This window comes from Drosophila willistoni, unplaced genomic scaffold (genome assembly GCF_018902025.1).
Source record: "Drosophila willistoni isolate 14030-0811.24 unplaced genomic scaffold, UCI_dwil_1.1 Seg808, whole genome shotgun sequence".
Lineage (NCBI taxonomy): Eukaryota > Metazoa > Arthropoda > Insecta > Diptera > Drosophilidae > Drosophila > Drosophila willistoni.
This window is the reverse complement of record NW_025814710.1, coordinates 19,738-42,029: the sequence shown is the minus strand read 5'-3', so window position 1 is coordinate 42,029 and position 22,292 is coordinate 19,738. Positions and strand designations below refer to the sequence as shown.

Below are 22,292 nucleotides of genomic sequence, written 5' to 3'. Positions count from 1 at the left end.
AAAAAGGAAAGCTTACAGGTGACAAGTTTAGAGGTGCTAAGGAATCCGACATACAGGTGGGCGACAATGTTTTGCTAAAGAACGTTATTTTTCCCTCCAAATTGACACCCAACTTTGAAACAACGGAGTATAAAGTTGTTGAAAGGACTGTAAATGAAGTGGAGCTTTTTGGAAATGGGAGGAAAATCAGACGGATCGTGAGCCATTGCAAGAAGATACCGTCGAATGATGGGCCGCCTAATAACTCGAATGAGGACGCACTAACGCAGACTGATTCTCAACGCTTAATACACTCATCACTCCGATCCGTCTTCAGAGCAAATGTAACTTTCGACTCGACGTTCAACTCCAGAGAAACCGAAGACCGGGCTAAAACTGAAGCTTATAAGAAAGGAGAGGGTTGGCAACCCTGCCAGACCGATAACGGATATCGAAGAGATATCAGACGTAAGGTGGCAACGCTCGGGGATTTTGGAGAGTGACAGCGAACAAGTGTAGATTTGCAAAAAACTAAAGAATAAATTAATATTTAAATAAAGTATAATTAAACTATAAATTACGAGTTGTTACAATCCCTGACCACACTGGCTGTGAATCGGGGGCATAGCTGGCACCTTGTGCAAATAAAACACCTCCACAGGGTCGGGGATGTTTGGTTGTGTATAAAGCTAAGCTACCTACTTTAATTAATTTGGTATCTATATTTCAAGCTTTTTCGTCGTCTGGTGGTTAGTTGACGTAAATAATTAAATAAATAAAAAAATAAAATAATAAATAAATGATTTTTGGTATGAATATACTATACTGTAATATAAAAGGTTCGATGTTTCATATTATTTCACAAATTTATTTAGAGAAGAATAATATGTTCTGTTTAGGTTGGCTTGGTTTTATTGAATGAATCTTAATTCTATAACAATTGTCGTCTATAGCTAAGACCGCGTAGCTGCGCTGCTGGTCATGCAGGCAGAGGAGCGGTATGCTTATGTATAAACATACTTATGTATAAATGTATAAATGTTTACATAAGAGTATGTATGTTTATGTACCGTCGCAGCGGTGGAGTGAGGATGTATCATATTGCATCTTGGGCCAAAGCGGCCGCGCGTGTTATATTTGCCGACACAGCAATTGTCCAGCACCATGCACTCATGGGTGGTCATGTTACTTAAGAGGCAAATGCACTTGAATGTTGCGCACATAAATATTGTAACTAATTGCTACAATATGTTTGTATTGTTGTTAATGTTATTCCACAACATGCTACATCCCCCCTCTTTAGAAAAATAACGTAATTATATGGAGTTATTTTCTAATTTTTTTATTATATAGAGATTTATTTACTGACTATTGTTTTTTTTTTTTTTAGGTGTTTGAGTGTTTATTTAATGATACATCTGTCAAAATTATACTTGTGTATGTATAGTGTCATTAAATGTTTGTTATTTATTTATTCAAATTTATGTTCTTTGTTTTATTTTTATTATTATTATATTTTTTTTTTTTTTTATATATATATATATATATATATATTAATTGGTTAAGATCTTTAACCTATCTTTATGCACTAATTGTTTCTTATTCTTTGTATCTTTAATTAAAATGTTATCCCTATCTTTTATTTCTTCTATGATGTATGGGCCTAAATACTTAGATTCTAACTTATGACCCGTATCATTACGTAATAAAACCTTATCTCCTATTTCTAATTCAATATCTTTTACTTTTCTATCATATATTTCCTTATTCTTTGCTTTATGTTGTTCTAACATAATTCTTGCTCTCTTATAAGCCTGTTCTAATCTAAATTTTGATTCCTTAGCATAATCTTCTATGTTATATAGTGGATTTATCTTATCAACACTATTAAATTGTTGTGGTAAATTTGAAGTTTTACCGAATACCAACTCATATGGACAATAATCATGTGCCATAGAGGGTGTTGTATTAAAACAATATTCGAAGTATCTTATCCATACATCCCAGTCAGTTTTGTCGACTGAAATGTATGATCGTAAAAATTCATTTAGTGTTCTGTGGCTTCGCTCCACAGTGCCTACAGTCTGGTGATGATGTGCGGTTGAAGTTATCTTTTTTATTTGCAAGTTTTTGCATAAATCTTCAATTATTGAGTTTCGATATTCTGTTCCCATGTCCGTAATGAACGTCTTCATAGGACCGTACCGCAGAATGAAATCTTCAAATATAGCTTTCGCTACTGTTTTTGCACTTTTATCTATAATTGGTATTATTACTAAGTATTTTGTTAAATCGCAGATTAAGGTTACTGCGTATTCATTTCCGTGTTCTGATTTTGGGAGTGGACCGATCGTATCCACAATAACCCTATCGAAAGCCTGTTGTGGCGTTTCAGTTATAATTAACGGAGTTTTTGTGTGCTTTGTTATTTTTGCTTTTTGACACTTATTACATTTTTTTATATATTGAGATATATCTCGTGTCATATTTTTCCAATAATAATGCCTTTTTATTTTGGCTGTAGTTCTCGATATTCCAGTATGACCTCCTTGTATGGGGTCATCGTGGAACGTAAACAGTATTGCTTCTTTTTCTTTATCATTATTTAATAATAGGGTCACCGGCTTGAGTAGCGCTACTCTTAAAAATTTCAATATTTTGTTGCCCATATTTTTGAAAGATTCTATTGAAACGGTTTCAAAGATCTTTTCGCTCGGTGCCACTTTGACTTTACTGATGTTGATTATACCGGCTTCTTTTTCGAGCCTTTGAAAAAATTGACCTAAATCAAGAATTCCATTGGTATACATATTGCAAATGTCAATTCTTGCTATAACTTTCTTGCCATGTTTGAATGTGGTTAAAGAATCAGTTATCCGCAAGGTCACTACTTTTCGTACTTCGTCATTTACAATGACGTCATATACGTTGGGCTTAGAAGCATTAAGAGATTGCTTTTGCAACTCTTTTATATTATTTTCTTTTTCTTTTCCTGCGCTGGAATTTGACTGTTTACTTTGATTTCTGGTAGTGACTCTCATAATTTTGTTACTCGTTTGTATATTTTGTAAGTCCTGTATTGTTATTCTTGATAGCGCGTCGGCTACGAAATTATCTTTCCCCTTTAGATACTCTACTGTAAAATTATACTCCTCGAGTTCAAGTCGCATTCTAGTTAGCTTGGAACTTGGATTTGTCATTGAAAACAAATAAGTTAATGCTCTGTGATCTGTTTTGACAGTGAAATGTCTACCATAAATGTATGGTCTGAAGTGCGTGATTGCCCAGTGAATTGCTGCTAACTCTTGTTCAGTTGTACTCTTATTACTCTCACCTTTTGTAAAGGATCTAGACGCGTATGCTACTGGAAGCTGTAGTCCACTTTTATTTTGTGTTAGGACTGCTCCACATGCGTATTTGCTTGCGTCGGTGATTATGCAAAATTCTTTGCTAAAATCTGGGTATTGTAATAGAGTTGGGTTCATTAGTGCTGATTTCAAATGCTCGAACGCATTTTGACAATCACTTGTCCATTCGAATTTAACATTTTTCTTACATAGGTTTGTTATGTGACGAGAATATTCAGCGAAGTTTTGTATAAATCTTCGATAATAGTTGCAAAATGCAATGAATCTTCTAGCGCTGTCCGCATCATGTGGGACTGGATAATTTTGAATGACATCATATTTCGTGTCATCAGGCAAGATTCCTTTATCTGTGCATTTATGTCCCAAAAAGGTGACTTCATGCATAAAAAATGAACATTTTTCAGGATGTAACTTTAGGTTATGTTGCCTACACTTCTCAAAAACATCTGTTAGATTATTGATCATGTGTTTTTCGGAACAACCTATGACTATTAAGTCATCCATGTAAAGAAATGCTTGCGAAGGTTCAAGGCCAGAGAACGCTATAGTCATCATTCTCTGGAACGAATTTGGCGCTATTTTTAAACCGAATGGTAGTCGCGTGAAGCGGTATGAGCCATTACTTGTGGAAAAGGATGTTATGTCTCGTGACTCTTCTTCTAGTTCAATTTGGTGAAAACCTGACATTAGGTCAAGGCATGAAAAATATTTTGCTCTACCTAGTTGGTCTAAAATGTCATCAATTCTAGGTAGCGGAAATTTATCGGACAACAATTTTTTATTAATTTGACGATAGTCAATTACTAATCGCCATTTTTTATTTTCAGCGTTTGGTAACGATTTTTTCGGTACCAATAAAAGTGGGCTGTTGTATGGGGATACAGAAGGCTCAACTATTTCGTCTTTTATAAGCTTTTGGACTTGTCTTTGTATCTCGTCTTTTTGACTATGAGGATTTCTGTAGTTCTTTATATATATTGGTTCATCATCTTTCAGTCTCAGCTTTTGTTTATAAAAATTATTGGTAGTTATAGATTCGGTATCCAGACCGAACACATCACTATACTGTGTGCATAATTTGGTTAGTTGGCTATTGAACTGTGGTGGGAAATTCTTGGAGAGTGTCGCTAATACCGTTTTCTCTCTATCTTCTGGACTTGTTTTAACTACTTCGTAGTTCGAAAGTGATTCGTACTGCAAGTTATTTATCTTGACTATTTGATTTGTGTTTGTTGTATTTAGTAATTTTATGAACGCGTTTTGAGAAGATGCTATGGTATTTGCTATGTAAATACCATGCTGAATTTCTTGGTTCGGAATTAATATACTGTCTTCCGCTGAGGTTATTTCAATTTTTCGGACAACTTGTGATCTTGCTGGCAGAACTATGGAGTTGTTGCCAGAACTGTATGCTATTGGCACATATATGGGATATTGTAGATTATTTGGTCTAAGTATAAGCCAATCCTCAGTCGGTTTGAAATCTAATTGACAGTTATATTTTCTTATGAAATCGATACCTAGTATTCCATCACAAGGAATAGCGAATTGTAAATTTACGATATGAAAATCGTGTGGAATTATGTACTTAGAGGTTTGTATTTCAATGGAAGTAAGTCCTTTAGATTTTGTTATTTCTTGACTTATTCCCTGTATATTTATTATTTGATTTGTTTGAATATATTGGAAGTTGTCGGAATTTTCTTTTAAAATTGATATGTCAGCACCTGTGTCTATTAAAAATACTAATTCTTTTCCTGTTGCTACGTTAGTGAAACTTACAAATGTGCTTTGACTGAGACTGATGGTGTAAACCTTGTAATTTTTTATTGCTGAGTATCTAAAGGTTGTTGGGAGTTTCCCGAATTGTTCTGGGCTACCCTAACATTGCTATTATTAGAGTTATAACCTCTGTTTTGTTGGTTGTTTCCTCTATTCCTTCTGTTATTGTTTCTGCCTCTGTTGTTTCCTCTCTGGTTGTAGTTCTGGTTATAGTTTTGGCCATTGTTGTAGCTATTATTATAATTGTTATAATTATTATAATTACCACGACCATTACCTCTACCACGATAATTATATCTGTTATTATGATTACCACGGCCTCTTTGAGCAAATAGGACCGTATTTGGATTGCCTGATATTTCAGTACTTTTTTGTAAGTACTTTGCTATTGCTTCATCCATGGTTTTGAAGTTTCCAGAGTCAAGTATATTTTTAATTCTGTTGTTATCGCAATTTGCAATCATTGCTTCTATAGCCTCGTCTGTGCTATTCTTACTAGCAATTTCTGCAGGTATACCCTCTTCGATATATGCTGATTGCAGTGTCTTTCGCAAGTTGTCTATCTCTGAAGTAAATTTGTCAGCGGTTTTACCTTTCTGAGCTGTATTGTTCAACTTGGCTTTTATAACCTTGGATGTTTCACCAATTACAACGCCTTGCAATTTTTGTATTATTGCTTCTATTGAAGTCTCTTTTTTTACTTCATATAATGTTGGGCCAACAATTTTTGATTTTATTACCCGAACTGCTATATCTTCATAGTCTCCTTTCATCATATCCACCAACTCCAGAGCTGTAATGAATCTTTGGAGTTGCATTTTTGAGCCGTTAAATTCAGGTATGGATATGCTTATTTCTTTCACATATGCCCTTCGGGCATTTAATTCTGCCATCCTGTTGGTTGTGTTTATTACACTTTTATTGATGTCTAAGTCCGATTCGTTGTCTTGTTCAGACAACACTTCTATATCAGGTAGTGTTAAAAGCGCAGGAATTGTTAGATCGTTTAGATCTTTCTCTTCTATTTCTTCCTCGCTTGTTTCAGATTCTTCACCTTCTTGCTCTGTTTCCTTTTTAGAGGTGTCTATGCTCAGAGGTGAATTAAGTACGGTCGGTACGAATATTTCAAGATTATATTTTGTTTTTATAGAGATTAGGTTTGCTCGTAACTTGATCAATAGATTGGAAATCTTTGACCAATTTTCTTTACCTATGCTCTCTCTATTAACATGCACTAAATTTCTCGCTTCGTTGAAAGAATCAACTAGGATTTTTGCGTGCTTGTTTATGGTTTCCTTTTGGATATTCCTATTTTGTGTAACACATTTATATGATTTCTTAAAATTTTCTTTAATATTTTGGATATGGGTAATTAATTCTTCCCATTCCATGCTTAAAAGTTTATTTTTGTGGGTTTTTTTTTTTATTTAGATGTCCTCATCTGATTCTACTACATTGATAGTTTCTATTTCTGTTTTAAAAATATTATGCACCCATGCAGGCACATCCTTATTCCTAGGTTTCTCTAGTAACAGTCTGCTATAGGCTATTTTTATGGATTTTTCCATAAGTTCCACAATGTTTCTTTTAAACTTGTAGTTGTTTTGTATCCAGATTTTTATTTCCTTGTACTTTTTGTTTACCGGTCCTGAGTGTATCAGGAAATCAAGGAAAGGAATATATTTCTGCAGATGTTCAGTTTCTACTTTATTCATGTTTACTTAATTTGTGACAACCTATTGTTGCTGTGCTTCGTCCATCAGATAGAAGCGAAGTGTACCTGTTGCATTTGAAAAACAACATATATTTGGTACTGTAATTAGAAAACACATCTGTACCATTGCGCTTCCTTGAACTGGGAATTCTTCTCCAGTCAAATCAAGGTATGCTGCTCTAATCTGTACTAAATTTATCGAATTCTGTACCGAATTGACATTACCTGTTCTAAAAACCTCTAGTAGGTCTTCTATAATGCTAGTATTCCTATCTACTATCTTCCTAAAATAATCTTCTAATGTGCTCATTTTATCCAATTAATATATATATTTGTGTTTTTTTTTTTTTAAATTTTATTTTTTTTTTTTTTTATATAATTTTTTTTTTTAAATTTCGAAAATGATCTTTTTTTTTTGTAAATGCACTGTTACAATAATTGATGCATATGTTATTTAGATCTTATCAAGATCATTAGCATGGCTTAAGGCTCTCTTTGTTACACATTTATTGTGTAATTTGTATGCTTTATATAATACATATGCGCTCATTATTATCACAATTATTAATAAAAGTACATTTGTTGGTTTTAGATCTACATTTGATGACTCTATTTTGTTAATAACATTTGCAGTGGAGTCCACTGTTTTAGTGTCTATTAACCCCATATTGGGTGTATCAAATGTATCATCAAATTTACTTATTTTGTTGTCAAACATTCCATTTAAAAAAAAAAGGATTTTAAATCAAAAATTTGAATTTTTCATTTCATTATATATTTTCTTGAATTTACTTTAATATTAGTATTTTGAGCTGAAGGCTCTTTTTTTTTTACATATGTTCCTGCCTACTTTTGCGTATGGTTTTCAGGCCACACTCTAATCGGACAGCTTTAATGCCGCACAATTGTACATTGATTACTTATATATTACAAAAAAAAATGTGCATCGCAGTACACTCAAAAAAAAATTTGTGACGCAGCACATAGGTTGTTTATTTGTTTTTCTTCTTGTTATCTTCTTTCCGTCTAATTTCTAGCATCAGCTGGTCGTCGCCGGTTGGCACGCTGATGCTCCATCGATGGCGTAAAAAGCAGCCTGCTTTTCACGCTTGTAGTCCCAGCTGCTGATGTCCGTGGCCTATGAGCTCAGGCGGTTCCGGTGCCGGTCATCGCACCAGATTTGTTGATTTTTGATTTCTTCAGTTTGGGGACTGGCTCCTCCTTTGGAGTCCCGTAGCAATGCTTGCACGTATACTCGCAGTATGCTGAGTATAATGGTCCCTCGCAGTCGTTCGGGCAGGCCTTCTTCGGTTTTGGTATCTCTTTCTCAGCTTGTGGACTTATTCTTATCTTCGGTTTTGCCACGTTTTGTATTGCAGAGTATGGGATTCTGGTTGTGGTTTTATTTCTTCTTTCTTCTAATTGGGTTTTTATAACCTCTACCTCGGCGTGTAATTTCACCGAGGTATTCCAATTAGTTTTTGGGTTATTTATTAGCTTCAATATTTCTGCCTTTCTGGCCTTTAACTTTTTTACCACACCAGTTTTTCTTCCCATCACTCTACTTACTGTGATTTTTCTCTCCTTTATTCATTTCTTGTATGTATAATATTCCCACGTCGGTGTAGTGGGCGGTCTGCCTACCACACTGTGTACAGTTGTTGTTTAATTTCCTTTTTTTTTTCTGGTCACTTTTTGTACTTAGTGACCACTGTCACGGTCGCCATGTAATATAAAAGGTTCGATGTTTCATATTATTTCACAAATTTATTTAGAGAAGAATAATATGTTCTGTTTAGGTTGGCTTGGTTTTATTGAATGAATCTTAATTCTATAACAATTGTCGTCTATAGCTAAGACCGCGTAGCTGCGCTGCTGGTCATGCAGGCAGAGGAGCGGTATGCTTATGTATAAACATACTTATGTATAAATGTATAAATGTTTACATAAGAGTATGTATGTTTATGTACCGTCGCAGCGGTGGAGTGAGGATGTATCATATTGCATCTTGGGCCAAAGCGGCCGCGCGTGTTATATTTGCCGACACAGCAATTGTCCAGCACCATGCACTCATGGGTGGTCATGTTACTTAAGAGGCAAATGCACTTGAATGTTGCGCACATAAATATTGTAACTAATTGCTACAATATGTTTGTATTGTTGTTAATGTTATTCCACAACATGCTACAATACCTTCCCTTTTTAGAAAATAACGTAATATTATGGAGTTATTTATTGATTAATAATAATGATGATTGATGACTAAATAAAGATATATGTATGTTTGTAACGCACAGAAGGAGACGTTTCCGACCCCACACTGTATATATATGTAGCGCTGATTTAATGATCGTTACTATATTTATTTATTAAATAACTAGAGATTCGGCGAACTTTGTTCCGCCTTAACAATGACAATAAATAAGTAGATTGTGTTTTTTTTTTGGAAAAAAATACAAAAAAAATTAAATAACTACATTAATCATTCATTTTTATTTCTGTATTTAGTACATAGGTTGCTCTTCACTTAAGTACCTTGTGATACACGACATTTTTCGTTTTATTATCTGACCCGTGAACATGCCACATATAATTGACCATGGGAAAAACATGAATGTTCTAGATTTAAACCACAAACTTTTAAGGATTGGCCTTGTGATTTGTTGATGGTCATGGCAAATGCAAGACGTTTTGGAAATTGAAGTCTTTTAAATTCAAACGGCATATCGGTTGGGATCATCGGGATCCTTGGAATGAGAACTTCCTCACCATTGAATTTTCCTATCATTATCGTAGCGTAAATTACATTGTTCATCAATTTACTAACCACCAAACGCGTACCGTTGCACAGTTTTGGTTGGTTTATGTTTCGAAGCATGATTACTACGGAGCCAACCTTTAGGCGCAAATTGTGCGGTGGTAAGCCAGGCACGTCCAAAGAGTTTAAAAATTCACTGGAATAGTTGGTGGCTTCATCATCATTTGTGACGCAGTCAATAGATTGGAATGAATGCATTGTTCCAATGATCTTGTTTTGAATTATGTAGTTCAGGTCATCTACATCTTTATTCTTAGCCGCTAAAATTTCTCGCTCACTCTACTCATTCATTATTTTTTGTAGTTAGAAATAATATTTGAATATACATTGTTGATAATGTAAACACCTATTTATTAAGTAAAAATGATAAAGATTAGTTTGTATTGGTCGGATTCAATCTTTGGGTTTTACGCAGATGCAACTTGCTCGTTGCATCGCCGGAAGAGAAGAGAGACGCCGTCCCTCAACCTATCGAGGACTTATCGCTAACAATCGATACTTATTACTAACAATCGATACTTATTTCTAACAATCGATACTTATTACTAACAATCGATACTTATTACTAACAATCGATATATGCATGAGTATTTAACAGACTTTAAATAATTGGAATCTTACAACTCGGCCGTCCTGACGAGGAATCGACCTCGATTCCAATTGGTAACAACGGAGGGGGGTAAATAAGAATCTTAAGTGGCTGGTGTCGCCTTTGTTTGGCTATCAGAAGTGCAATCTTGATCAGGGGCAACCCATAGCTTTAATTTGGAAGCTTCTAGGACACCATCATATGGTAGTTGGGTGATTTGGGAGCCCTCTACATCCCGGATAACATATCGGTCGTTCGGAAGTTTTTTATGAACCACATACGGACCACGATACCGCCTGATAAGCTTTTTGTTCGTGCCTGCCGAAGTATCCACATTCTTAATAACTACGAAATCCCCCTCCTCAAAACTAACGGCAGGGAGGTGATGCTTCGAATAATATTCCGAATTATATTCTTGGGACTTAACAATGTTACGGAAGGCTAATCTCCGGACGTCTACCTCTGAGGCATCGACCTCCTCCGTTCTCTCACCCAACCGTTCGGTTAGTTCATCTACTACCACACCTCGTTGTTCAACACCGAATAGAAGTACGGAAGCGGCAAATTTGGTTGTGGAGTGGACGGAGTTATTCAATGCAAACTCTATGTTCGGCAGTTGTTGGACCCAATCTGCGTGGTCCACAGGTTCCGTCAGTTTACCCAACATGGGGCCCAACACACGGTTAACCCGCTCGACTTGGCCGTTGGCCCGGGGTGAGGCAGTGGCATTCAGCACATGAATTATATTATTGGCCTTCAGAAATTCTTCAAACTCGGAGGAAGTAAAGCAGGTACCTCGATCACTGATGATTCGGCGGGGTCTACTGTAATTTGCGAAATACTGAGATTCTAATGTCTGGCATACTTCACGTGAATTAGTCGTGGCGGCAGGGTACAGCTTCACAAATTTGGTGAAAGCGTCAATGACAACCAGAAGATACTTTTTCTTAGAACGTATGGACGGAAGGGGGCCCAAATGGTCAATATGGACGGTATCAAACGGAAGGGGCACTTTCGGAATACTATGTAGCGTGACACGGTGGTCCGAAGCGGACGCGGAGTAGTAGATACACTTGAGGCAATTTTTAATGTAATTGTTAACGTAAGACTTCATACACGGGAACCAGTAATGCTTCTTGATCTGTGCACAACATTTCTCCGTGGCCATATGGCCAAGCTTCTCGTGCACTACTCGTATGACATGATTTACCATTTCGGAAGGGACATAAAGTTGGGGTATACTCGTCGAGGACAGGCGGTACACTACTCCATCTCGCAGTTCGAAATTCGCTATCTCATATTTCTCTAACTCATCTCGGAGTTTGACAATCTCAGGGTCCCGGTTCTGGGTTAACTGCAGTTGGAAGTCAAGGTTTATATCGTCAACGTATGCGGCAGTTTCTATTCTACTTAGAGCATCAGCATGGGGCATACCCAACCCCGAGCGGTGTACAATCGTGTAGTTATAGTTTTCCAACAGCAGGGCCCAGCGAGCAATCTTGGCGGAATGTCCACCATTTCTCAGTGTCAGCGCAAGGGAATTACAATCGGTCACGATTTTGAACGGGATGAACTTAAGGTACGTCTCAAAACGTTTTAAGGAATACACTATAGCTAACGTCTCTAGCTCATAACTGTGTAGTTTCGATTCAGCGGCGGAGGCCATCTTAGAGAAGTAGGACACTGGGTGTAATTTACCGTCTGTTTGTTTCTGGAGGAGCACTGCTCCGAAACCAATTGAACTAGCATCGCAGTGTAACTCTGTTTCAGACTTCGGGTTGTAAATAGATAACACGGGGGATTCGATCAATTTCAACTTCAGTGTTCGGAAGGCTTCAAGGCATTCATCGGAGAAGACATAAGGGGTATCTTTTCTTAACAATCGGGACAGCGGACACGCAATCTTAGCGAAACCTGATACAAATCGGCGGAAGTATGAGAATAGGCCTAGGCAACGCTCTAATTCCTTGCTATCCCTTGGAATGGGCAAATCCCGTATCGCCTGAATATGGGCTGGTTTAGGCGTGATACCGGCGGAATTGGCTAAGTAGCCCAAGTACTCTAGTTCCCTATACGCAAAACGGCATTTCGTCAGCTTCAGGCATAGCCCGTTCACTCTTAACACATACAATATTTCCTTCAGAATCTTAAGGTGGGTTTCAAAGTCATGCGACGCGACTAGAATGTCGTCCATATATATCACCAGTTGACCTCGGTTAATAAATTCCTTAAGGACAAAATAAACAAATCTAGCAAACACGGAAGGGCCATTACAAAGTCCGAAGGGCATGCGTACATATTCAAACTGGCCATCAGGGGTTACAAAGGCAGTATATTTGATTGAGTCTGGGTGCATTTTCACATGGTGGAAACCGTTCTTCAAGTCCAAGATAGTGAAGAATGATTTGCCACCCAGATGTTCAATGCAATCATCTAACAGAGGAATCGGAAAATGATCTCGAACTGTAATTTTGTTCAACGGGCGGTAATCTACACACTTTCTTAGGGTGTTGTCCTTTTTGCGTACAGGGACAATCGCGGCAGCGTAAGGGGAACTACTGTGGCGAATAATGCCAGCTTTCAAGAGATCGTCACAAATCTCACGCACCTCGATGCGTTCGTGGTGCGACAGACGGCGGGGGCGGCAGAAAATCGGAGTTTGGCTAGTCAATTCTATTTTCATCTCATAGTTCATGGGCTTGATTAAATCTGGATCAACTTGTACATACGAAGTGGAAATAATAGACTTAAGGGCTGCGGTTTGCTCTTCCCGTAACGCGGGCTCTATATCAAAGTCTAATTCACTGACAGCAGGAAGCTCAATGGAATTTATCGCCATAAGTGCATCGTTCAATGTTTCCGAAGGTACAGCAGAAGTTTTCGGAAGGGGAGAATCAGACAACAATTCGGCAGGCACAATCTCATTCCTATCACACGGCAGTATCACTCTCTTTTCCATTAATATGTCAAAGGACTTCAGAACAGCAGTAAGTTTTGGATTTATACATTCAGTCGGTTTATTCATGAGTATCAACGATTCTTTTTCATATTCTCGTTCCTTCAGTTTACAGAGTCTAATATTAATTTTATACAGAAGATCTCTACCTATAATCATCGGCAGTTCGGTTGCTTGGTTCGTCAGGACTTCAAACGTATGTATTGTCTGTGTGTTGCGGAGGCGAACACTACACTGGACTTGGCCTAAGGACAGAAGTTGGCTATTTCCTAAACCACGGCAGTTCAATGTACGGGGGCTAAGACGGCAGTTGGAGGGGACTTCAGATTGACGGATAAAACTCTTTGGACTGCCCGAATCCAGGAGGGAAAACATATCTATAAATTTCCTATCTTGCACTTCATCACAAACAAAACCAACACTCACCAGTTGTAAATGGTCTAGTCGATCTCCCGCTTCATCAGCGGCGGCGGCAGTGATATTGGTGGCATTCCCAATTCGAGACGGGCAGTTTTTGTAGCTGTGGCCCACTATGCCACACTTGAAACATGAATTCGGAGGTCTCATTGGTTTCGGGCATTGACTCTTGTAATGCCCCATCCTGAGCAGTTGAAGCATCTGGTCTCACTCGTGACGGTGCCTGACGATTTGTTTCCAGGCGCCACGGCAGTTGTTGTTGGCTGCGCCTTCACACTATTGCTTTGTCTGGAGGCAGCGGCCAGCATACGGAGGCGCTCGTAGCGTTCCAGTAGGGGCTTCACTTCAGCCATTGTCCGAGCTGAGTACAGCATGCCGACTCGAGTAGAGTTGTCCCGCAGTCCATCAATGATCAGGTCGACCAGCTCGTTCTCCGGAATCGGAGCATTCATGGCAATCTCCTGCATCTCGATTGCGAATCTTAAACATCCCTCGCCTGCCTTGATGCGCCGGCCACGCAGAGCGTGGTACACTTCCTCGATGCTACACGAGCGTCCAAATTCTCGCAAGAGGATTGCTTTCAATTTTTCGTAGCTGTGCACCGATACCGTGCGCAGCAGCACCGCCGCCGTACCTTCCAGCATACGACGGCATGCGACCAACCGTAGGCGGTCGTTCAACTGCAGAATTTCAAATGCGTCTTCCAGATCGTTCAGCCATTTCTTCACATCGTATGCGGTATCCGCTGAAAATCGAGCCACCATGCTCTCAATAACACTCACGTCACAGACTTGCTGCCTCGGTGCTTGGGATTCGTCAATCCCCTGCTGCAGTTTGCGGATTTGATGCTGTAGCTGTAGCAACTCATGTTGTTTCTGTAGCGTCACCAGTTGCTCATCCAGGCTGGGGGAGGCGGAAGTGGCCGGTGTGATGGCGGCCGCGGCAGTCGATACGGAGGGCACTAAAGCGGGCATCTCTTCCCATGGGTCCGCGTCGGGACCAGTGGCGGGGGCGGCGAGAGAGGCCGCAGCCCGCATGGCAGACATATAGTCGGCGGGTACAGCAGTGGCAGCGGGTGCAACGGCGGCAGCGGTGGTGGCAGCGGGTACAGAAGTGGCAGCGGGTACAGCAGTGGCAGCGGGTGCAGCGGCGGTGGGTACAGCAGTGGCAGCGGGTGCGGCGGCAGCGGTTACAGCAGGGGCGAATATAGCCGCAGCGGGGCCGGCAGGGGCGAGTATGGCGGCAGTTGGCACAGCAGGAGCGAGTATGGCAGCAGTTGGCCCAGCAGGGGTAAGCATGTCAGCAGTTGGCCCAGCATGGGCGAGTATGGCAGCAGTTGGCCCGGCAGGGGCGAATATGTCAGCAGTTGGCCCAGCGGGGGCGAATATGTCAGCAGTTGGCACAGCAGGAGCGAGTATGGCAGCAGTTGGCCCAGCAGGGGCAAGCATGTCAGCAGTTGGCCCAACATGGGCGAGTATGGCAGCAGTTGGCCCAGCGGCGGCGGGCCCGGCAGGGACGAGCATGTCAGCAGTTGGCCCAGCATGGGCGAGTATGGCAGCAGTTGGCCCACCAGCGGCGGGCCCGGCAGGGGCTCGTATGGCGGCAGTTGGCCCAGCAGCGGCGGGCCCGGCAGAGGCGAGTATATCAGCAGTTGGCCCAGCAGCGGCGGGGCCGGCAGGGGCGAGTATGGCGGCAGTTGGCACAGCAGGAGCGAGTATGGCAGCAGTTGGCCCAGCAGGGGTAAGCATGTCAGCAGTTGGCCGATAACGTAAAAAAATGGCGGTCAAAAGCCTGAAGTCAGATGGTAAAGAAGTACAAAAAATAAATAAAAAAGAATGGCTTAAGGCCGCAACTAAGGTCGATCAACTGGAAAAGTTCAAGAAAATCGTTAATAAACATCCCCGAGAGCTGGCCATACGAAAAGGACACACCAAGATAAATATCGCTAAAAATGACCAAAAAGTTTTGGTTAAAGTGAAGAAAGAAGAGGACAAAGCAAATAAAAGAAAATAAGGCTTATGTATATATTGAATTTTTTTGCATTAGAAATGACGATTCTACAAATTTTTTAAAATTTCTGTAATGACTTTTTCAAGCCATATTTGTATTTGAAAATAAGTAAACATCTGGATTGTTAATGCAATTTTATATCTTTTGCTCTTTACAATGGGGAAATTTGGTTGTTTGGTAGTTCGATTGGGCGTCCCGAGGAGCTTATATTATTTAGGACCGGATTTCATCCAATTAGCTATTGCTTTACTGCGGACATGGCAGCTTGAGAATCTTACTAGAGAATTCTAGTAAGACATTTCAAAATGCTTTCTCCTCTCCTTGATCCGTCCAATTTTGTGATACCCTCCGGATACTTCTTAGTTTCGGCCCATGTGGAAAGAGTATCAAAACAACGACATTGACGAAGGTCTTTTCTTCGTATTTGTTTGTGGATTTATTTTATATAATTTGTTATGGGCCAAAGAATTGATAAACAACAATACAGCTGTTATCGATGGGGCTGGCTCGTTAGCTAGAAATTAGCTGGGAATTTGGCGCGAAAAAACCAATAGAACCGAGCTAGTTCTGGGAGCGGTTCCGGTTCCGGGAACAAAATTTGAATTTTTAGGAATCTATGAGAGTGGAGGAGTTGAGTCTTTTTGGAAAAAAAGAGGAAGAGGACGAAGAAAAAAAAAGAGGAGTTAAGTTCTAGAAGGCACGTGGAGTTGTTAAGTTGTGCAAGAAGAAAAAAAAACTGAAAAGTGCGTGTGCCTAGAAGGAGCATCCCACCCATCCTTGAAGACCAAGAATTGCATGCGAGATGCAGGACGGACACACACAGGAGCCTTCGGACAGCCAATTCGACGGGATCCAATCGGCCACCCAGGTCCGGGTGCTCCAGGTTTTTTTTCTCCATTTAACCTCAACATTAGGCTGTTAGAATAAGTAATTGTATTTTGTTTATTTATATAATTTATTTAATTTATATTTGTATACGTCCCAGTGGTACCCTGGGACCTTTTATATCTTTTGCTCTTTACAATGGGGAAATTTGGTTGTTTGGTAGTTCGATTGGGCGTCCCGAGGAGCTTATATTATTTAGGACCGGATTTCATCCAATTAGCTATTGCTTTCAGAGAGCTAAAAACAGGCGGACATGGCCAATTTTTCTAGCTAGCAGACTGATGTACATTTTTACATTTGAGCAGTGACAGAAATCGATATGTATAATTGATTATAAGTTTAAGTCATATTTTTTACTTGATAGTTTGAATAAGAAGTAGATGCACGAATATACAAGTAAATGGTGGAAAGGTTTATCTTGACTAGGCCCAAATATGTAATAATTAGGAAGTAACCCCAAAAGCTTTTTTAAGTTGTTATGGTAACAATGGAATAAGTGTTTAATTCGATTTTTTAAAGAACGTGCTTTATCCCCATCAATCGAATAAATCTGGTCTTGCGGGTATTGTGGAGCCACTTAAAAGCCATTCCCTCAATATTCCACTGTAAATACAACTAGATTATAGACTATAATCAGTATTTTAGTGTTAACCATTCAAAGAAATAAAATTAAGACATAATATATTAGACTTAAATGTAATATTTAATTGTTGAGGAACCAATTGTCATTTAACTTACATTGCTATACGCAGCAAGGCAAAGACTCATGAATGATCTTGCACATCTCACAATGCTTTTGTTTTTGTATTTTCTCTTAAGTTTTCTAGAATATACTGGCGCCAGTCTGGTATGCTCTGTCTCTGTCACTCTTTATAAACCTATATGACCTACGTAGTTACGTAAGAATTGAAAATTTAGTAATAAGCAAGCAAACGAACGATCAAGACGTGTTCTAGCAGTGGCAGACACAGTTCAACAAAATTGAAGTAAAAATAAGTTAAGTTCTTATGAGACATTAAACACAGTGGTTTATTGTTCATCATAATTTGGTCCTTCGAGCCGGATCGTTGGGCATTGTTTGTTTGTTACTCATTGCTTGATAATTTGTTGCAACGTGGTTGCAATTAATTGTTAACCTCAAAGTTAGTAGTCGATAGTTCTGGCCTACTATCGAGTAGACAATCGCGTGCTTATTGGAAAAAGCGCGGACAAACGGTGGCGCCACTCGCCTATCGGTATCTGTTATCGATATAATCGACGAGATCGTGAGGGAACACATCTCTGGGAGAAACACGCGTCTTGAAATTTTTGGTCCACACAAGCAGTGGAAATTTCTTGACATTTCATCATGGAGGAAATGAAAACATTCATAAAGGCCAGAGGAAGATTGAAGACAACCATTACCCGCATATATGGATATGCAGAGAATCCTGCACAGGATGCCGACGTCTTCGCAATTGACACCAAATTGGAAACTTTGTCCAATGCGTGGAACGAGTTCGTGAAGTCTGGCGACGAATTGGCCAAATACGACAAACTAGAGGGTTATGTGGACCCTACCGAAGACTTCGGGATATACGAGGAGAAATATGAAATAGCAAATGCCCGCCTTAAGGCTTTACGAGCTGCCTTGGCTCCGTCTGGCAAGTTGGAAGAAATCGGCGCGGCTGGTAACGATGCTTCGCTCTTCCAAGGAATTCTGCAACAAATGCAGAATCAACAGCAACAACTACAACTCCAGATGCAGGGTCAAATGGAACACCAGCGGCGTCAAATGGAACTCCAGATGCAGAGTCAGATGGAACACCAGCAACGGCAAATGGAGCAGCAGCAACTATTGGTTGAGAGATTGCTCTCGCCACAGCAATCTTCGTCTTCGTCAGGCTCACAGTCGGTTGCAACACCGGCAACAAGAGATTGTGAGTTACCGAAAATCAACATTAAGCCCTTCGGTGGAGATTACAAGGAATGGCATGCCTTTAAAGACCTGTTTGAGAGTACCATTCACGGAAAGACAACCTTGACAAATATCCAAAAGTTTCATCACCTGAAGTCATGCGTCATAGGAGAAGCAGCGATACTCATCCAACATTTGCCCGTGGTGGCATCAAATTACGACGTTGCATGGAAATCATTGAGTGATCGATATGAAAAGCCCGTTACTTGGTGAATTTACTGATGGACACATTCACCGCATTGCCAAAAGCTCTTGGGCAAAACTCATCATCGCTACGCGCTCTGACTTGCGGAGCCAGTGATGTTATTCGGGCTTTAGACGCTTCTGGACAAACGGGCCGTGACTGTTGGCTCATATACTTGCTCATCAACAAGGTTGATGAGGCTACCCGACGTGAATGGATCGACAAAAGCCAGGATATTGAAAATCCTACCATTGAAGAGTTGCTCAAGTTTTTGGACTCACGATGCGATCGCCTTGAGCTCAGTCAAGTGGTCGATCAGGCAGCGAGCAAACCGAGGGATGAAAAAGGAAAAAGGCAAGCACGCACCATGCTTGCCATTACAGGTAATTGTATGAAATGTCATAGTACTGAGCACATACTGTCGGCTTGTCCTCAATTCCAGAGCTTGACTGTCAAGCAACGTTACACCTTTGCGAAGGAGAAACATATGTGTTTTAATTGTTTGAGAACTGGACATGGAGTAAGCGCTTGTGGCTCGAAGTCTTCTTGCAAGTATTGCAAGCGCCGCCATCATTCTATGCTGCATTCTGAAGGCCATTCTACACAGCAAAATAGCTCAGAGCAGCACCAAGGCAACTCAGGCCAGGCTTCTGAGGAGTCACCAGCGGCATCAGCGATAGCAATGATGAATGTTACCAGACCCAGTAAGCCAAATGGCCAACGAAGAAGCACTCTACCTACTGCATTGGTACACGTCCGAAATGCTCAAGGAGCCTTGCTGACGTGCCGTATTTTATTGGATAGCGCCTCAGACTTGTCATTCATTTCGGAACGGTGCGTACAGACGTTGGGGCTTGCACGTTCGCCATTTCGAGTTGCCACATCGGTCATCTCAGACGTCAAGGCAGGAATAACCAGAGGTTTCTGCTCTCTTCAGATGATGTCTCGTGTGTCGAGTCATTGCATCGATATTAAAGCTCACATTTTAGGAAAGATCACCTCACCATTGGCACGTGAAAACATTGATGCTTCATCACTGTCGGTATTTAATGGATACCAAATGGCTGACCCTGACTTCAGAACTAACGCCTCAATCGACATTTTGCTGGGCAATGATTGCATTTGGTTAGTTCTCACCGGAGAGAAGTTATGCGATGGTCAAGGGCACCCTATTGCAGTTAACACCATATTTGGATGGGTAATCACATCGGTATACACTTCAAGATTGCAAACATCATCTACGTCATTGCTGACTACGGTTAATATAGATGGACTACTGCAAAGATTTTGGGAACTAGAGGAAGTTCCATCACACACAAATGTAAACGAAGAGGATGAAAAGGTCGAAACGCACTTTCAGCGTACCCACAACCGCAACTCGAATGGAAGATACATAGTCGATTTGCCGAGGAGCGAGATCGCGCTTTCTCGCAGTCGAGCGTCGTCTAATGAAGGACTCCAGCTTGAAGTTAAAATATACTCAGTTTATGAGAGAGTATATCCAGCTGGGTCACATGAAGGAAGTAGCTGCAGACGAAGACACAAACGTATGTAAGAAGTCATTCTATTTGCCACACCATCCAGTCATAGGCGCCAAGCTGCGGGTGGTGTTCGATGGATCATTTCAAGATCGGGATGGACGATCTCTTAACGACGCACTTCACATTGGCCCATGTATACAACGCAACCTCTTCAACGTTTGTCTGCGTTTTCGAATGCACAGATTCGTATTTTCTGCGGACATCGTCAAAATGTTCAGACAGATTTTAGTGGCCCCTGAACATCAGAATTTTCAACGAATCCTTTGGAGAGAAGACCCTGAGGAACCATTGAAGCATTACAAGTTGACCACAGTCACCTATGGCACAGCATGTGCACCGTTTCTGGCAGTTAGAGTGCTGGAACAACTGGCAACTGATCACGAATACGAGTTTCCAAGGGCGGCTAGGATACTTTTGGATGATTTCTACGTCGATGACGTACTGACAGGAGCCATGAACGAACAAGAACTGCTCGACATTAAGGAAGAGCTGATACTCCTTATGTCACGGGCACAATTGGAGCTAAGCAAATGGGTCTCGAATAGTAAACGAATTGCCAGCAACGAGGGAAATGAAATCGATTTCTCAAAGATGGCAGCAAAGGTGCTTGGGCTGCATTGGCGTCCTGGAGAAGACGTCCTAACATATAAGATTTCATTATCGGAACATATGACTTGTACGAAGCGACAAGTGCTATCTGACACGGCACGCATCTTTGACCACTCGGCATTTTGGCGCCAGTGGTGATCAAGTTTAAAATTCTGCTCCAAGAATTATGGCTGCTTAATCTGGATTGGGACTCGGAACTGCCAACGAAGCAAGCGCACTTATGGCAAACATTCAGAAAGGACATTTTCACGTTAAGGAACCTGAAGATACCTCGATTTGTAGACAATCAACCCGATGACATCGAACTGCATGGATTTTCAGATGCTTCGTTAAAGGCTTACTCTGCTGTCATTTACAACCGTGTGACACACCTAGATGGAAGCATCGGAGTGGCACTCATTGCAGCTAAAACAAGAGTGTCACCATTAAAGCAGAAGTCGTTGCCACGATTGGAACTTTGCGGAGCTCTACTATTAGCTCGTTTATTCCAAGCAGTAAGGTCTGGTCTGCGCCAGAAGGATGTTAAGATACACGCATTGACCGATTCTACAATCGTTTTGTCATGGCTTTCGCATCAACCCTGTAAACTTAAAACATTTGTTGCCAACCGAACGGCAGAAATACTAGAGACCATACCACGTAGCGCTTGGAGACATGTCAGCACTAAAGAGAATCCTGCAGATTGTGCATCACGAGGCATGCTAGCGAGTGACTTAATTAACTTTGATCTATGGTGGAAGGGACCATCTTGGCTGCACGACTGTACACTATACTCAGAGACAATGAATAGACCACCAACTTGCTGCTCAATTCTCAAGCCAGCAGCAGAACTTGAGTTCAAAACCAATATCTTGACAACCATTTCCAAGGATATTGAGGATTCCCCATTTGAGGTACTACTCGGAAGGACATCATCTTGGATCAGACTGGTTCGAGTGGTCGCATATGTATTCCGCTTCGTTCATCGAATCCGATCAAGCAAGTCTAAATATTCAGGACCTCTAAAGTTCGATGAAGTTACCAGAGCAAGGAAGTTTTGCCTACGACAGGCACAAAATCAATTCAATGACGATAGACAGCTGCTTTTGAGGAAGCAACCTGTGGAGCGACGATCAATTTTAAACAAACTATCTCCCTTCGTTGACGAAGATGGAATTGTACGTGTGGGTGGACGTTTGGAAAGGTCGCAATTGCCTGCAGATGCCAAGCATCCAGTAGTTTTGCCGAAACAACATCGCCTTGTGGAATTGCTGCTGAAACATGAGCATAGGGTCAATCTTCATCCAGGAGTTTCAGCAATGTTTGTAATAATTCGCCAGAAATATTGGATCATTGGCGCACGAAATCTTATTCGACGTTCACACATGAGTGTTTAAACTGTTTTAGACAGCGCCATCACACAGCAAATCAGTTTATGGCCAATTTACCGGCTGTTCGAGTGCGACAAGCCTTTCCATTTGAGCATACTGGATGCGATTATGCT

The 22,292-nt window shown here is 40.6% G+C and overlaps 1 protein-coding gene across 1 annotated transcript; it reads left to right on the top strand.

The window, feature by feature from the left end:
* The first annotated feature begins 16,435 nt into the window (after positions 1-16,435).
* On the top strand, positions 16,436-18,688 carry LOC124461996. Its single transcript, XM_047013395.1, has 3 exons — positions 16,436-16,516; positions 17,957-18,188; positions 18,402-18,688. The coding sequence occupies exons 1-3, from the start codon at positions 16,436-16,438 to the stop codon at positions 18,686-18,688; spliced, it is 600 nt and encodes a 199-aa protein (XP_046869351.1).
* The last annotated feature ends 3,604 nt before the right edge of the window (positions 18,689-22,292 follow it).

What these genes read in the sequence shown, in the direction of transcription:
- LOC124461996 (XM_047013395.1), top strand. Translation starts at nt 16,436, where the DNA reads ATGCAGGACGGACACACACAGGAGCCTTCGGACAGCCAATTCGACGGG. An exon ending in CCCAGGTCCGGGTGCTCCAG is followed by an intron (nt 16,517 to 17,956) that starts GTTTTTTTTCTC and finishes AATCCTGCACAG; the next exon opens with GATGCCGACGTCTTCGCAAT. An exon ending in GGAAGAAATCGGCGCGGCTG is followed by an intron (nt 18,189 to 18,401) that starts GTAACGATGCTT and finishes CGTCTTCGTCAG; the next exon opens with GCTCACAGTCGGTTGCAACA.